The sequence below is a fragment of the Eulemur rufifrons genome, chromosome 12 (genome assembly GCF_041146395.1).
Source record: "Eulemur rufifrons isolate Redbay chromosome 12, OSU_ERuf_1, whole genome shotgun sequence".
In the NCBI taxonomy this organism is placed as follows: Eukaryota; Metazoa; Chordata; class Mammalia; order Primates; family Lemuridae; genus Eulemur; species Eulemur rufifrons.
Genome location: NC_090994.1, coordinates 22,833,081 through 22,846,660, shown reverse-complemented (window position 1 = coordinate 22,846,660; position 13,580 = coordinate 22,833,081). Strand labels below are relative to the sequence as shown.

General features: G+C 46.4%; 1 protein-coding gene across 14 annotated transcripts in view; it reads right to left on the bottom strand.

Moving 5' to 3' along the window:
* TACC1 (transforming acidic coiled-coil containing protein 1) overlaps positions 1–13,580 on the bottom strand; it is a 103,991-nt gene that overhangs the window by 45,839 nt on the left and 44,572 nt on the right. For 6 of the 14 annotated variants that reach the window (XM_069484994.1, XM_069484996.1, XM_069484997.1 and 3 more), the window contains exon 2: positions 5,166–5,281. The exons of 1 other annotated variant lie outside the window; for it this stretch is intronic. Coding sequence is in view for 9 of the 13 variants with exons in the window: in XM_069484990.1 (XP_069341091.1) it covers positions 5,166–5,281 (116 nt within the window). In the remaining 4 variants the exon portion in view is untranslated. Of the gene's footprint in view, positions 1–5,165; positions 5,282–6,213; positions 6,632–13,580 lie in introns of those variants that run through there. 7 more of the 14 variants (XM_069484988.1, XM_069484992.1, XM_069484987.1 and 4 more) reach the window with 2 other exon arrangements.

Here is a 13,580-nt window from a genome sequence, read left to right as displayed (position 1 = left end):
GCATTGAGGGTCCTTATTAGTCCCACTAATTCTAGGAAACTCTAATAAAGCAATCTCCAGTCGGGGGCAGGGAGAGGACATCAAACTGAATTCCTAGAACATGCTTGTAGATTTAAATGGAATACTTCGATATGCATCTAATGAAAAATGTTCACATAGTATTTGCTTAAATATATAACCCAAAATCTTAGAATTAAAAATTGAAGGCTCAGATTTTAACAAGATCTCTGTTCTAAGTGATACATACATGGTCTAAAACATTCCAGTAAATATACCATATTAACTTGTTAAGAGATCTGCACAAAATAACAAACTCTCAAACACCCAAAGCTACATAATGGGCAGAAGTTAAAATTCTGTTTGCACTTGTATTAAATGATTCTAACATTTTCCCCATTCTTCCCTTATTTACTTAAGTAATTTTTATTACTTCTTAGATCCCTTAGTTAACTGAAAATCAGGTACGTTGACAGCCCTACTACATCATCCCTATTCTGCAAAGCACAGAGCCAGCCCACGTCAGTGTCTCCCTTCACCTCCCGACCACACATGAAAGGCACCCAGAGTCCATGGTTCATCAGATACGGCCTTGCTACCTCTTTTCTTTATTCCTAAAGTCATCATCCCAAATTACTTAAACGTTATAGTTTACTGAAATTGTCATAGTATGGATATAGGTTGGCAAACTTTTCCTGTAAAGGACCAGACAGTAAATATTTTAGGCTGTTGTCAGACATTTGGTCTCTGTTCCAAGTACTCAACCCCGCTCTGCAGTGTGAAAGCAGCCATAAGCAACACCTAAACAAATGAGCATGGCTGTATTCCCATGAACTTTATTTATAGGCTTTGAAATTTGAATTTCATATGATTTTCATATATCATAAATTTTTTTCCACCCATTTAAAAATGTAAACCCCATACAAAAACAGGCGGCAGGCCAGATTTGGCCTTTGAGCCACAGTTTGCTGATTCTGAGCTAGACTACCAAAATTGGGTCAACAAACAATTCTGCATTCCCCACGAGGCCTGCAGCAGTAAATACCTGTGGATTGGTCTCATTTATCCCTTTCTTTCTTTCTGGAGAACTACAGTATGGTTTTTAAATACCTAGGCATTTCATTAACACATCAAACTAGGTAGGTTAAACTAGTTGTTTCACGGGTGATGGGAGAGCTTCTGTATTAATTAAGATTCTCTTTCTCAAACCAGGATAACAATCTGTAAATAAATGTTTGTGTGTGTGCTTGAGGGGGAGGAGGAACTCAAGTGGCAGGTAACATCCACTGCAGTTTTTGTGGCTAAAACAGCGGACAAAACCACAGCCCCTGAGTCCTCTAAAAGCACCAAAAGAAAAAAAAAAAGGATGTTTCTGCACCAGTATATTATATTTCCCAGCAAAGAGAAAGAATAATATAACAGTAGCAGCTTTAAACATCTTTTGTGGGAGAAGGCAGACAGACAGTAAATATGGAATTTCCAGCCCAATTTCCAGCCATCACTCTGGTATTTTCAAGAAATCTCTTTGGCTAGAGTTTTATTTTACCAGGTAGTCTAAAACCAGCTTCTATGTGTGGCTTAAAAAAAAAAAAAATTACAATCTTATCCACTGTTTAATTTCTGGCATATAATGCTTAGGAAGAGTCATTACAGAGTTTAGATACTGTAAGTTCCTAAAATAGTTCCAATAAAAAGAAAAGTTATTTCAAAATAGACTTAAATGTTGCCCTGAGTTCAAAGAATTATATGGAAGTCAGCACAGAGCCATATCCACGGCTCATGGACGGAGCCCACATGTTTGAGGGCCATTATATACCAGGAAGCCAGAATCTTTACATATGTTAACTCCAACCCCTGACTGGCTAACGACTCATGAATGATTTCGTCTTATATAATCTGTAACTGCTGTCCAACCATGTCCTGGAACCACAGAACTACGAAAGACTAACTTTCTCAGGGAAAAAAATAATCAACAATTTGGGGAGAAAGGGAACCATACGGTTCCAGAAATTAAACTTCAACATGAAATGACCACTAAGGAATTTTTGCCCACTGAAATCTTCCCTGGTCAGAACTGTGCTTTGGCTGAAGACATGACAAGGCCATCAACAAGACCCTGGACTGGCTCCAGATGTTGTGTGGAAGGAGCCCCGGAAGGCAGGACACTCCAGGCTGATGAGCAATCATCCTGTTGTTTAACGACCCTAAATTGAAAGACTTCAAAATAGGCAGGGTTGTTTCCTAGACTATACGCCGTCCCCTGCCCCCAATTACAGTCTGCAATCATGAACTACACCACAGAGCTTTCCTCATCTACAACTTTTAAATAAGTTTTCCTTTTAGAGAGAATGAAAAAGAGTGTGAGAGTCACTGGCACAGGAAGGACCAAACAATCGGGTCTCTGTGGCTTTGGGGGCCGAGGCCATCCAGGCCTCTATTCAGCTGGCAAAGAATCTGGCAGTATGAATCCGTCCTGCAGCTGACAAAATGATAAGCAAGGGCCGCCCCAGCTGACGGCAATTCAAAGAGGCTTTCAAACAGCTATTTAACATGTGTCTTATGAGCTTTATTTAAATTTGATGGGAAAGCCACCAAATAGTTCTTTCCAGCTTTAAAATCTCCCTTGTGATCTGCCAATCTTTAGAGAAGAAAAGGGAAGCTATGACAAACAAGTGATGTCTCCGTCACTGGGAGTCTACACAGCTACGTGCCACACACAAGTTCCCCGCTATATAAACTTGTCTGTTCCCGTGACATCCTTGCCTAGAACAATGAAAAAATGCAGCCCAGGGTGGGTTGAGGCTATTGTTGAATTCTCAGCAGGATAAGCACAGCATGGAGCTCTCAATTTAAAGCAAAAACAAATCACAAAAGCTGATGTCATTTTATCAATAATTCCAGCTCCATCAGGCAGTTCATAACCAGAGTGACCTGACTTCCCTGGGCAACCTGTGAAGAAATTACTAAGCAATAAAATACAGTAACTGGGGAAAGGAGAAAGTCACAGTCAGTTAAAAAATTAGGTAACTAGATAACTGGGAGCTGGTTCTATCCGCCACTGCAGGATGACAGTGTCAGACACAGGAATAGAGAAGCCACATAAAAAGGACATCCATCCTAGAGTTCCCTCTCCACACAGCAGCTAGTGAGCCTTTTCAAAAACAAGTCAAAGCACAATCTCCCTGCTCAAAGCCCTCTGTTGTGGGTTAAACTGTCTCTTACAAAGACATGTTACAGGCCTCACTCCTGGTACCTGTGAACGTGACCTTATTTGGAAACATTATCTTTGGAGATATAATCAAGGTAAGATGAGGTCATACTGCATTACGGTGGGCCCTAACTTTAATGACTGGCGTCCTTATAAGAAGGCCACAGAAAGACACAGGCACACAGGGACACACACACAGACCACTGTGTGACACAGCAAAGACTGGAGTTCTGCTGCCACGAGCCAAAGAGCACCAAGGATTACAGACAACCACCAGAGGCCACAAGAGGCAAGGACGGGTTCTTCCTGGGGCCTTCAGAGGGACCATGGCCCTGCCGCCACCTTGATTCAGACTTCTAGGTCTGAATTCAGTTCTCCAGAACGGTGAGAGAATAAATTCAGCTTGCGGTCCTTAGTTACGGCTGCCCTAGGGAGGTAATACACCCTCCAATGGCTTTCCACCTCGCTCAGAGAGCGAATCACAAATCACCATTATCGGCCGGGCGCGGTGGCTCACGCCTGTAATCCTAGCACTCTGGGAGGCCAAGGTGGGCGGATCGTTTGAGCTCAGGAGTTCGAGACCAGCCTGAGCAAGAGCGAGACCCCATCTCTACTAAAAATAGAAAGAAATTATATGGACAGCTAAAAATATATATAGAAAAAATTAGCCGGGCATGGTGGTGCATGCCTGTAGTCCCAGCTACTCGGGAGGCTGAGACAGGAGGATCGCTTGAGCTCAGGAGTTTGAGGTTGCTGTGAGCTAGGCTGATGCCACGGCACTCACTCTAGCCTGGGCAACAGAGTGAGACTCTGTCTCAAAACAAACAAACAAAAAAAAAAAAAAACAAATCACCATTCCAATATTGGGCCTCGTCCTGCTCCCTGCCTACTCACTCCACTCTGGCCACACTGGCTGGTCCTCAAACGTGCCATGAGCCCTCCCACCAGAGGGCCTCACCGGCGGCAGGCTGGTCGTGTCTCAGACCTTTGCAGGTGCCGTTCCCTCGCTGGAAGGGTTCTTTCCCCAAGAATCTACAAGGCCTGCTCTCTCCATCCCCCTTCAGGTCTTTGCTTGAGTCACCTTGTCACTAATGCTTCCCTAACTCCCTTCAGCATTCCCCATCGCCACTCCATGTTCCCTATTCCCCCTTTTCCTGCTTTATTTTTCTCCATAATTCTTAACACAAGTTGACATGAATATTTTTTTAACCCTTAAGAAGGTTCATTCATCTCCTTCCCTGTTAGCTCAGTGAGAGCAGGACTTCACTGCTGAATCACAGAGCACTCTGTTTACTGAATAAACAAATGAATTCTACTGGAACAGGTGAAATTTTGCTCAGAACTGGCTATGTGACAAAAAAGGTTTCTGCTAATTAAGTGGGACAGCCAAAGAAAGCTTCTGTAGGTGCAGCGCAGGCTCAAGGCTGGGCTCTTAGGGGCCAGGAGAGGATCTGTGAGCAGGTTTTGTTAGGCAGACTGAAGGGCCCCCCACTGCCCCTGCGTGGAGGTACCAGATAAGCAATTCGAAGCAGCTTCTTAAGGTTCCGCCCCATCAAAAAAAGGTCAACTCTTACCTATAATTTTTGTCTCCAGCCACACCCTGGTAGAAAGCAACTTAGCCTGAGGAATTTGTGAAGCCAAATGTAAACAGAACCCTACCACAGTGCGTTATTATACACATCTTTATTTTCTAGGGGCTGAAGAATGTCTGGTAATGATAATCTCGTACTGCAAATGTCAAACTCGACTCAGGGAAGAAGGCCTCTGATCACCACACTCCTTTAAAAAAAACAAAAACACCTTTCAAATAAGCCAGGAGCTTTAAAACAGCTCTTTCTGAGTAAGGAGGCAATCTGGACCCTTTCAAATGGCTCTAAACTAACACCTTTCCCCTCTTCGTTTATTTACATGTTTCAAAACCTTAAAATAAAAGAAACAGAAAATGAAAGTTTTTCTTTACCTTGGGTTTTGGCCCCGGGTCCTGCCAATCCTAGTGACGAATCACAGGATTCCTTGAGAGGTGATCTGATCGGGGTTTCAGCTTCAGGGGTCTCAAAATTACCTTCAGAATCCGAGCTGCCAAAGGGGAAAAATGAGGAATTACCACTTTCAACGGTATTTCTGACACCCTTTCAAATCTATATATTGACAAAGTCCAGCATGTTTGTCTAACTTTACAATCCTAATCCTCAGCACAGATCGGCCTGCAGGAGGCGGAGTTTTAGCAGCGCCCTCCTTAGTTTCCCAGTCTAGCATCCTATCTCTGAAATATCCTCCATTCTTTCCAGCTTTTCTCCAGCACCATTTATTTTTGAGGTCATCCTTCCCTCCGATACCGGAAAAAAATGCACTTTCCCAACAGACTGCTTTTTCCACAAGAAGAGCCCCTTCCCAGAGGCTTAAAAATTAATATTGGTCCCACCCCAACATTAAGCTCATTCTAGCGATTCCTTTTTCCTCGGCAGGCCTCTACCTGTTTGGAGCTCACTCGGCCAGAGACTAGGAATGCTGTCACCTGCCTTCCGCAATCACAAGGGTGACAGCTAGGCAGAGACCACCATTTCTCACCAGCTGCCAGGGGCCTGTCATCACGCGACTTTGTTGACCGCGGCTGCATTTGTGGGGCACAGTGGGGCCCCGGGAAGGCCCTAAGACCCACTGGGTGTGATCAGTGATGCGACCCTCATTTGTGTGTGTGTATCGGGGCAGGGGCTGGGAGGTCGAAGCTTACAGAAAGTGACCGAGGCAAATGGGGATGCGGAGAGACTGCAGATTCCGGGTCGGGTTCAGAAAGCTCCCTAGCGAAACGGGGGACGGAAAATACATGGAGGACAAAACATCCTGAACTTTCGAATGCACAGCGGGGACCTGGCCACGGGCGGGGACGCAGCCATTGCCACGGACACGGTTACACGGGCGGGCGACACACACACGCACACAGAGCGAGCGGCGGATGGATGGATGGTGACGGCAGCGGTCTGCATCTCGCGGGGATGCTGTGTACTTGCCTGAAACTCAAGGATTTGGTCTCGGCTTGCGAGTCCTCCTCCTCGGGGTCGCCCTCGGGCCCAGCGGCCTCGTCCTCCCCGGCGCCCCCGCCGCGCACCGCAGACCACGTCCATTTCGCCCACTGCACGGGGGACAGGATCTGCCAGGGGCTGAACGCCATGAGCGGCTCCTGCGGCTCCAGCTCCTAGGGGCAGGGGAAGGGGAAGAGCCTTTTTCCCTTTCAAAATGGAGGGAAGCGGTGACAGGAGCCGAGGCGCGGATGTGGTTAAACGCGCGCCGTCGGGGGCGCGGGCGGAGCGCTTCCTCTCGCCGGCGGCCGCGCCGCTGCCTCCTCGGCCTCCTCCCCCACGGCGCGACGCGGCGGCCCGCGCCGGGCTCGCTCACCGCGAACACGCCTCTCCGGGGCCTCCTCGGGGCCCCGGCCCGCGGCTCCCGGCAACTCGGCGCGGCGGCTCGCGCTCCGGGGTCTGGCTCGCGCCTCCCGGCCGGCGGGGGCGCATCAGCGGCGCCGGGCCGCGCCCCGGGAGCCGCCCCCTCGGACCGTACTACCGCGCGCGGGGGGCGGCGCCTTTGAAGTCTGCGCGCGCCGCCCGGTCCCCCCCGCCGCGGCGCCGCGCTGGTCGCGCCCCGGCTGCGGGAAGGGCTGCGGGGCTGCGCCTCGGGCCGGGCGGGGGACCCGGCGCCCCCCGCGGCTCTGCGGGCCTCAGGGCCAGAGAAGATCCATTTTCCGAGTCCGTGCGCTGCGCTTTTCCTCCTGCTGTCTTTTTTTTACGTTTTTATCTTGCCGCTGGGACTGAATGGCGTTGATGAGATTGGACTGCACAGAAGTTAAGCCCCTCATTAAAAAAAAAAACAAAAAACAAACAAGTTTGAGGCTGTTGTGGACTGGTGTTTTTCCCCTCCCCGATACTGGCAGCGTGGAAGATACAGCCTGTTCATCTTCATCCCTTTCACTCCCAGGATTTACAACTGCCCCAGCAGCAGTGCAGGGGGTGGCCAAGGGCTGGAATTTAAGACGCTTTGTCCCTCCCTAAACCGCAGTCGTGGCCGCCGAAGTGGCCTGGTCTTGGCCTAAAGGGCGCTAAAATGGCCCCGTGAAATTACAGCCCGATCGGCTTCTCATTCTCCTTTTTGAGGCTTTCTTTTCATAACTTCTAAGTCTTCGATTTCTGACCTCATTTGCTACTTCCTCTAGTAAGCCAAGAGGCCTGGTGACATCTTTATGTTTGAAGGCAAAGAGAAATAGCAGTTTTCCTCATCTCCCATTGAAGAATTTCATTTAGGGATTGCTTCTCTCAAAACCACCAGTTCACCCTCTTCCAAGAGAATCAGCTGCCTCAAACACCAGGCTCAACGGAGCTCCTTGCCTGGGTCAGGTGTTTCTTGTACTATTGTGATTTCCCAGCATTGCGGTGAATCTGTGAGGTGCTGCAAGTTCCCACAGAGAGAGCAGCTCCCAAATCTGCATGCTGAAACTTGCAAGAAACTGACCCTCTCCTCTGAAGGGGGTTGGCACATACATTGCAGATGAATCATGACTGTCTTACACATTCGATAATGAAAACAGAAGTAAAAATAACACAAGATAAGACTTGGCTGGTAGTCTTACCATAAGGAAAGGGCAAGAGTCTCTCTAGAAAAAAAGGATTGGGATGTCTGTCGGGATGCTTTAGAATTCACTCCCGATTCTTCCCAGAGATAAACACAACTGTTACGAGTGTTCTAGGGACTACAAAAAAGTGAAGTAGGCAGGAGGGCCACGTGAAATATGCCACACTATCCAACTGTTTGTGTTTTTAGGTTTAAGCTCACCAAGTAAACCTTCAGGTTATATGGTCCCCCAGGCTCCTGCTTTGACCCAAGTGTTCTGTTGCCAGGAAATAATATTACTGCAGTAAATCGGTAACTGGCATCCACCGGGTCCTGTTCGTTCTGCCTCCTGAATAGTTCTCTAATCTTTTCATTCCTCTGCATCCCTGTTGTGACTGACTTAGTTCCCACACTCCCCCTTTTTCATAGATACACTGTAAATGACTCCCACCTGCTTCTGTCTTTGACCACTTTCTCACCTGGGGTCACCGTTGCCTGGCTGATCTGTGATTTCTGCTCTAATTTTGCTGTTCCTGCTCCTCCCTATTCCCGCCCTTTTGAATTCCTAGCCTGAAATCAGTAGAGAATTGGTTGTGAACCTTTAACATACCCAAGAATCATCTAGGAGAGCTTCTTAAAAAAAACAAAAAACACTAAAGCAAACTGCCAGCAGGACATGGAAGTCTGTATGTTTATCTGTTGTCCTGGGAAATTGTTATCACAGGATAAATTTGGGAAACAATGTCTAGCTTGAACCAACCAATTGCTGCTTCAGGAACAATCTCCCTTTGCCATCAGAATTTAGCACATTCCCCAAGGAACCTCTACCCCACCCCACCCCATGCTCCCAGTCCTTGGCTGTCAACATGTTCTTCACCGCCTAGCTCAAGTGTCTACTCAGGAAGCAGGCTGATGGGCCCTCCTTTTTATCATACCTGTGCCCTGAACATTCACAGAGACTTACTGTGGCCTTAGATAGTTTTGGAAGTGAAAGGGAGCATTCTTGATAGTTATACAGGGACAACAAGGCATAAACCAGGGAAGTCTCAGGAAGACCAGGATGTAAGGTCACTGTACACTTAGCACACTATAACATATTTATTTCCACATCTGTCCCACAGGCTTCCAAAGGGCAGGGACCATGTTGTCCCTGCCATTTAGGGACTTTCCCCAGAGATTAGGACAGGGCCACACACTCAATAAGTGTGTAAAAACAATGAATATTCTAGTTTACAAATAGTCCTGGTGAGTTTGGCTAGGGTGACATGAATTTCTAAAGCCTGACGACTCCTGGAAAAATACAAGTTTCTGAACCACCAACGCACACAATCCAGGACTAGTGATGGCTCCAGTAAGATAAAGCCTGACCTACGTGGCAACGTCTTGAAACTAGGAAAGCAAATGCCATTTCTGAAAGTCACTCCTCTGCAAGTTCTTGAACTTAGTGTGGGCAGCAAAAAAGTAGGTAACTACTCCATAGCTTGAACTGATTTTGTTTTCCAGAAGTGCAGTGATGAGGCTGATAGATCAATTTTCTTGTAATTCTGGGAAAGAATGGGCAATGTTTGACAACAGATATCCTAACCCAGGTAAACCATAATTTGGCTGCTATGACCTCAGCCTCACCAAGCAGAATGTCTGCAAATATATAACCAAGTAACCAAATGAAACGTATTTGTCTTGGAAATGACCTTAAGCACAGAAAAGGCCCATTTGTTCTCTTCCTTCCTCTGCCTCTTGCCCTTCCCAGAAGCTTTGGATCAATACACCATAAAAATTAAAAATTTGTTACTGCAGTTGACCCATGAACAATGCAGGGGTTGGAGTACTGACCCTGGCACAGTCAAAAACTGGGCATAACTTTTGACTCTCCCAAAACTTAACTAATATCCTACTATTGACCAGAAGTCTCACCAATAACATGAACAGTCGATTAACCCATATTTTGTATGCTATGTGTATTGTATATCGTATTCTTACAATAAAGTAAGCTAGAGAAAAGAAAATACTAAGAAAATCATCAGGAAGAGAAATCTATTTACTATTCATTAAGTGGAAGTGCATCATAAAGGTCTTCACCCTCAGTCTTCACGTTGAGTAGGCAGACGAGGAGGAGGAAGAGGAGGGGTTGGTCTTGCTGTCTCAGGGGTGGCAGAGGCAGAAGAGGGGGAGGAGGTGGAAGGGGAGGCAGGCACACTGCTATCATTTTTCTTGAAAAAAATCCGCATGTAAGTGGACCCGCACGGTTCAAACCCGTGTTGTTCAAGAGTCAACTGTACCTTGCAACACTCCGCAAATGGTGGCCAGACCAGGCACACACCTTACAGCTCATCAGTGCTCTGGAAAGGTCTGCAAAATGAGTCTCTCTGATACAAACGAAATAAGCCATATGAGTAAGCAAACTCGGATAGGCTGACAAAGACTCTTTGCTTCACCTGACCCCAGTCAGGCTCCACACCAAGTCCTCTAAAAGCCTTGACCTTGGGCTTGCCTGTCTGCCCTTGTGAAGTCCAGTTTTATCAAGGATCCTGCCGGGAAGTCCCTCACCCTCCTTATCACCTTGGCGGGCCTTCAGCAGGAATCCCATCAAGCCCCTTCCCCGACGCTTCCGCTCAGTGATTTTCTATCCAGGGACCCCCACCCGGATCCTTGGCTATAAATTCCCATCTGTCCTTGTGTTTACAGTTCAGCCAGATCTCTCTCCACTACCGCAAAATCCCATTTCGGTTGTCCCTTCTTAAATGAAGTCTTCCTTATCTAGTAAGTGTCATGAAAAATTTTTCTTTAACAAGGCGGCCCACTCTCTAGTAGCACAGCTACCCGAGGATGCCTGGGGGCTGTGGCAAGAAGGGAGGGGCAGAGGCAGGCCGGGGCCAGCCGTGAAGGGTCCTGTGTACCTGTGGGAGTGAGACCCTGCTCCCGGGTCGGGGCGCAAACACAAATGCCCACCTAGGCAATGGAAGGGAGTGAGAAGCCCTGGGCGGTAGCTGTGTTACCTGGAGGACCCTGCCATGGCTACGGGACAGTCCTACCCAGTCTCTACTGCTCAGCGTTGCCATCCAACAACCTCCCATGCAAAATGGAAATCCTGGATAAGAAATCTTCCAATATGTTAACTGTTCTTACTAAGTTTAACCCTTGTGTTACTGCAGGGCAAACAGAACCCCTCCGTGCGCCTTCTTAGCCCGAGCCCAGGATGGGCAAAGGGAGTCGTCAATTAGCGTCTCTCTCACTCCACTTGTTCCACAGGTGCCAGAACTGTAAGCAGGCCACGCACAATGCGAACACCATGACAATGGAAGGAAGAGAAAACCACTTCTGCTTCTGCTACGGAAACTGCGTTTCTGGCAGCTGCTGAGAAGAGCAGGCATTTGTGTATGAGACGGTGCTCAGGGAGTGGGGGAGGGAAGGAAGGAGGTAGGGAATCTGAGAGATAAAGAGAGAGAAGTAACCGCTGAGAAAACAGAAAGGCCAGGCCAGCAGGAAAACCTATGTACCTGTATTTTCTAACCTAAGAATCTGATGAGCAAAAGATATATCTAATTTATGTAAGATTGAATGCCAGGCTGATGATGTCACCAAAATTGCTGGGCAGCTCTGAGGCACTTAGGAAAAGTACAGGCCCCTATGAAATTAAAACAGCACATGGCAACTAGGTTTAGGCGTCTCAGTGGAACTTCAGCAGAACATCTCCTGGCCCCTACCCTGCCTTCTGAGAGCCGCCCTGAGCCCTGGATGAGTTTTCTAAGACATAGTGGGAAATTCCCTGAGTGTGGTTAAAACCTTCAGCCCTTAGCTTTTTTCCCCTTAAATATTTAAATATAGAAGGTCCCTAAGATGTAATAATACAGGGTGTCTCGAAAGTCGCCATACATAGGGAAATTGTAGCTAAACGTACCTTTATTTACAAAATATTCACTACAAAATTTTTCCTTCATATGGAGACTCTGGGACATCCTGTAGTATCCTAAGTCAGTTAAGACACCACAGTCTTAACCTTGCAAGATCAGATGTTATCCTAGTTATCCTGTACCTGTAGGCTAGAATCACCTATAGAATTATGATCTTCCCTCCACTTTGGTGACTTAAACACACTAAAGTCAGGGAATTTGTACTAGGTATCATACTGAAAATTATATCGTAAACAGAAGCTCCTTTCTGATTTTTTAAAAAAGAAAAGTTAAAGTTATGTCCACAGTTAATACTCTTTCAAAGCTCCAGGAAGATTAACAGGGAACCAGACTGCATCCATTAAAGGCTTGGCAAAGCCCCCTCCTGGGGCCTGCTCAAAGACCCTTGTCCAGGTGCTCTACTCTAGGGAACAACTCTTGTCACACCCACCCTCTGATCTATTTTATTCTGTAACACAAAAGAAAAGTTTGATTTCCCCAGAAAGTATGCCATTCTACCCAGGTAACAGATCAGACCTGCAGCAGAACTGCCATATAGCAGAGTTATACCGTGTCAGCTTTCAGAGAAGCTGGGGGAAAAAATAAATGAATTGTATGATGTTTACACTAAACTAGTGTCATTACAGAACCAGTTCTATGAGGTTCTCTCTCATCCCCATGAAATATTGTGACTGTATGTTTATCAACTTTATAAGAAGGTTCACTTTAGGACGGGCGCGGTGGCTCACGCCTGTAATCCTAGCACTCTGGGAGGCCGAGGTGGGTGGATCGTTTGAGCTCAGGAGTTCGAGACCAGCCTGAGCAAGAGCGAGACCCCATCTCTACTAAAAAATAGAAAGAAATTATATGGACAGCTAAAAATATATATAGAAAAAATTAGCCGGGCATGGTGGTGCATGCCTGTAGTCCCAACTACTCGGGAGGCTGAGACAGGAGGATCCCTTGAGCCCAGGAGTTTGAGGTTGCTGTGAGCTAGGCTGATGCCACGGCAGTCACTCTAGCCTGGGCAACAAAGTGAGACTCTGTCTCAAAAAAAAAAAAAAAAAAAAAAGAAGGTTCACTTTAGTTCTCTAAGTGTAAGAGTATTAAAGAAGCAGTTGTTGAGTGCAAAAGATATCAACAGTTAGGTCAGTCCGTCTGTTTATTCTAAGTGAGGAAAATAACATCATCCCTAATTCTTCCCACCAACTACCAGGAACCCAAAGTTGAAAACAAGCAAACCAAAAGCAAATCCAAAGATCTACTTAAAGCATGGACTATCTTTAAATTTAGAAACATTCTATTCAGTAGGTGTGTTTGGTCTTTCCTGCTAAACACCACTGTTGTACGTACAGAGCCTGTTAAACAGGAATATCATCTTGGAAGATTACTCTTACTGATTTTGCACATTTTGTGTCCTTCTGCTGAACTCAGATTCCTTTTGAGCAGATTAGGCATTAAAAAAGAGTCCAAGTCCAAGAGCTTTTACACTTGGAGTCTCAGACAATAAAGCCATCTGAATCCTCCTCCACCTTTTTTATAAATTAAAGTTTCTAATCAGGAACATTGCTCCAAATTTGAGATGTCTGCTTTACTTCACTCACCTGGGTTGGAGGGAGGGTGGAATCTAAGACTCGAGTGAAAGAGGCCGAAAGGATTTAGGAAAGTGAAATAGAATAATATTCCTTCTTCTGCAGCCATTTTAGTCCTTTCTCCTCTACCTCACCTCCAAAAGGAAATAAATTTCCCAAAGATTAGAAGACCATTGATCATATGGCCCAGATTTTCTGAGATTATCCTGATACCAAAAATTCTATTCACTATTCTCATAAATACATTTATGAGCCTTCATGAGACCACATGTCCCCATTTTTGATTTATGAGAC